The following is a 4126-nucleotide window of genomic DNA, read 5'->3' on the forward strand; positions in this document are numbered from 1 at the left end:
GCTGATCTCGCACGTTCTGGGATCCATAGAGAAGAAGCCTTCCTCGTTGCCGGCAGTGATTGAACACGTGAGTTCTGCGTTGACGCCGGTGTCTCGGTCGGTCGCCCTGACGGCCGTAACCAGGCTACCGGCCTCGGTGTACTTGGAGACGGGGACGTCGGCCGTGAGGTTCCAGAGCTGCGGAACCACGATGACCGGCGGGTTGTCGTTTTCGTCCAGGATTGTCAGGATGACGGTGGCGTTGCTCAGCAACGAGGGTTCCCCGGCGTCCTTGGCCTGGACTACGAAGGATATCCGGCTGACGTCCTCGCGGTCGAACGTGCGGAGGGCGTAAACAGCGCCGTTGGACGGGTCTATGGTGACAAAGGTGGAGATGGAGCTCCCGTGAACGGTGTTCTCCACCAGGAAGTAGCTCACCTGGCTGTTGGCGTCCAGGTCGGGGTCGGTTGCCAATAGCGACGTGAGGTAGGCCCCAGGGGCATTGTTCTCTGATCTGAACACCTCATAGCGTCCCTTCTGGAAGCGTGGAGCGTTGTCGTTTTCATCCAGCACGTGCACGGTGAAGTGCTTGATGGTCGAGAGGCTGGGCGTGCCGCGGTCCTCGGCGATGACCGTCAAGCTGAACTCTGACCTCTTCTCCCGATCCAGCGACACGTTAGTGAGGATCATGTAGTTGTTCTCGTAGGTCTTCTGTAGTTTAAAGCTCCCCTGGCCGTGGAGTTTACACACAACCTCTCCGTTCAGACCGGAATCTAGGTCCTCCACTCTTACTAAGGCCACGAAGGAATCCAATGGAGCGGCCTCGGAGATGTAGGCCGCGTCCTCCTTGCCTCTGTCCCCTTGGGACATCAGATTGATGCTGATGTCTGGTTTGTTGTCGTTTACGTCCACTACCTTGATGAAGATCTTGCAGTGTGCCGGCATGGAGTTGGGGCCCATATCCTGGGCTTGGACATCGATGTCATATGATGTCGCGCTTTCAAAGTCCACGCGCTTCATGAGCGTCAGGTGGCCATTATCCGAGTTGATCTTGAACGTTTCCACGATTTTCGGGGACACGTGACTGCTAAAGGAGTAGACGATTTTGGCGTTGGTTCCGTCGTCTGCATCAGTCGCATTCAGGTCAATAAGAAGAGATCCAACAGGTGAATTCTCCAATAGATGAATCACATATGAAGACTGTTCGAAAATAGGACTGTTGTCGTTTGAATCTGCCACGCTAATTTTGAGGAGAGTAGAACCGGATTTAGGGGGGAACGCCCTTGTCGGAGGCCGTCAGCTGAAGTTCATAACCTGGCTGCATCTCCCTGTCGAGCTCCCTTAGCACCACCAACTCCGAGTACTTAGCCCCGTCCGTTCTGCTCTGAATGTCAATCTTGAAGTAGTTGTTGGGCTCGAGGGAGTAAGTATCGAGGGGAGTTCTCCCCGACGTCGGGGTCACTCGCGCTGTCCAGGGGAATGCGCGCCCCAACTGCCGCGCTCTCGGAGATCTCGATGGGGATTACGGCGCGGGCGAACTGGGGCGCGTTATCATTAATGTCCAACACTTCCACCTCGACGTGGAAGAGCTGCAAGTGTTCTGTTGGAAGAGTCAGAACGTCGAATTCAATGGAACAGTTGAGGTTCTTCTCGCAGAGCTTCTCTCGGTCTATTTTGGAACGGATGCTGATCTCTCCGTCCTGCTCGCGCACGGATAGAAAAGACGTGCTACCTCTCTGCATGGCTCGGAAGCGCAAAGACACAGAAGTTGGGAGTTTGACCAAAACATCAGCCACGTCTTCTTTAAGCCGCGCAATAACAGTCCCCACTTTCTGTTCCTCGTAAACTTGATATTTTAATGTTTTACCTTTGACGTTTTGCGTGGCCAGCGCCATAACGGCGAGAAGTATCCATATTCGGATATAAATTACGCAGATGATTTTTCCAGGTTCCATCTTTAAAGTAATCCCTTTGGGTGATTCTGAAAGTAGTTCCAAAATAGCTCCTTTACGCAGCCAGTACTGATTCCGTTATTGTAGCCTAATGAATTTAACGAATCCACTGCGCCCCGACGACAGTCATTAGGCTAATCGCAGCGCATTCTCCAAAGGCTAGATATCCCCATTTAAACACGTTTGAGCATTAAAAAAAGCAGGTTGCGTTCCGCAGTCATTTATACTAGAGAACACAACGTCCAAAGTGAGAGTGAGTTATCTAAGATCCCTTCCACGCATACAAATCTGTTGCGCGAGTCTCAGAGTAGACTCCTATAGAGCACCGCTGAAATCTGTGCTTCTCTCTGTGTGCGGTGCCGTGCTCTCTCTCTCGCTCTCGCTCTCCGTCTGATGGCTCCCCCAAAATAGCCCGCCTCAATCTAACCAGCCCTACAACGGAATAGCGGCCCCTTTCTCTTCTCCCCAGCAAGACAAAATGCTTCCTAAATAAAATGCTAACCCGGTGACCACTCAAAACAGAGGCGAGGAGAGAGGGGGGAGAAAGAGGGAGGGGAGGAGAGATCGAGACGGGGCAAACTCCACCCTCTCGGGTTCTTCATCCACTTTCTTTCTTCACTTTCACCCCTGAGAAGAGGGGGGAGAGAGAGAGAGAGAGAGAGAGAGAGAGAGAGAGAGAGAGAGAGAGAGAGAGAGAGAGAGAGAGAGAGAGAGAGAGAGAGAGCTGGGAGAGAGGGCTGGGATAATGTAGGATATACATGTGTTAGGTACAGACAGACTGGAGACAGGGATAGGGATATACATGTGTTAGGTACAGAGAGACTGGAGACAGGGCTGGGATAATGTAGGATACATGTGTTAGGTACAGAGAGACTGGAGACAGGGATAGGGATATACATGTGTTAGGTACAGAGAGACTGGAGACAGGGATGGGATATACATGTGTTAGGTACAGAGAGACTGGAGACAGGGCTGGGATAGGATATACATGTGTTAGGTACAGAGAGACTGGAGACAGGGCTGGGATAATGTAGGATATACATGTGTTAGGTACAGAGAGACTGGAGACAGGGATAGGGATATACATGTGTTAGGTACAGAGAGACTGGAGACAGGGATAGGATATACATGTGTTAGGTACAGAGAGACTGGAGACAGGGCTGGGATAGTAGGATATACATGTGTTAGGTACAGAGAGACTGGAGACAGGGATAGGATATACATGTGTTAGGTACAGAGAGACTGGAGACAGGGATAGGGATATACATGTGTTAGGTACAGAGAGACTGGAGACAGGGATAGGATAATGTACATGTGTTAGGTACAGACAGACTGGAGACAGGGATAGGCTATACATGTGTTAGGTACAGAGAGACTAGAGACAGGGATAGGATATACATGTGTTAGGTACAGAGAGACTGGAGACAGGGATAGGATATACATGTGTTAGGTACAGAGACTGGAGACAGGGATAGGCTATACATGTGTTAGGTACAGAGAGACTAGAGACAGGGATAGGATATACATGTGTTAGGTACAGAGAGACTAGAGACAGGGATAGGATATACATGTGTTAGGTACAGAGAGACTGGAGACAGGGATAGGCTATACATGTGTTAGGTACAGAGAGACTAGAGACAGGGATAGGCTATACATGTGTTAGGTACAGAGAGACTGGAGACAGGGATAGGATATACATGTGTTAGGTACAGAGAGACTGGAGACAGGGATAGGATATACATGTGTTAGGTACAGAGAGACTGGAGACAGGGATAGGCTATACATGTGTTAGGTACAGAGAGACTGGAGACAGGGATAGGATATACATGTGTTAGGTACAGAGAGACTGGAGACAGGGATAGGATATACATGTGTTAGGTACAGAGAGACTGGAGACAGGGATAGGCTATACATGTGTTAGGTACAGAGAGACTGGAGACAGGGATAGGATATACATGTGTTAGGTACAGAGAGACTGGAGACAGGGATAGGATATACATGTGTTAGGTACAGAGAGACTGGAGACAGGGATAGGCTATACATGTGTTAGGTACAGAGAGACTAGAGACAGGGATAGGATATACATGTGTTAGGTACAGAGAGACTGGAGACAGGGATAGGCTATACATGTGTTAGGTACAGAGAGACTAGAGACAGGGATAGGATATACATGTGTTAATGTGTTAGGTACAGAG

The 4126-nt window shown here is 50.0% G+C and overlaps 1 protein-coding gene across 1 annotated transcript in view; it reads right to left on the reverse strand.

Moving 5' to 3' along the window:
• The window catches only part of LOC124013261 (protocadherin-18-like), a 12177-nt gene extending 9756 nt beyond the window's left edge, over nt 1-2421 (reverse strand). Inside the window, 3 exon segments of the mRNA XM_046327520.1 lie at nt 1-1254; nt 1256-1414; nt 1416-2421. The exon segment at nt 1-1254 is cut by the window's left edge and continues 564 nt beyond it. Coding sequence (XP_046183476.1) covers nt 1-1254; nt 1256-1414; nt 1416-1934 — 1932 coding nt within the window. The 5' untranslated portion in view covers nt 1935-2421.
• Nucleotides 2422-4126: the final 1705 nt, after the last annotated feature.

The sequence above is a fragment of the Oncorhynchus gorbuscha genome, linkage group LG24 (assembly GCF_021184085.1).
Source record: "Oncorhynchus gorbuscha isolate QuinsamMale2020 ecotype Even-year linkage group LG24, OgorEven_v1.0, whole genome shotgun sequence".
In the NCBI taxonomy this organism is placed as follows: Eukaryota; Metazoa; Chordata; class Actinopteri; order Salmoniformes; family Salmonidae; genus Oncorhynchus; species Oncorhynchus gorbuscha.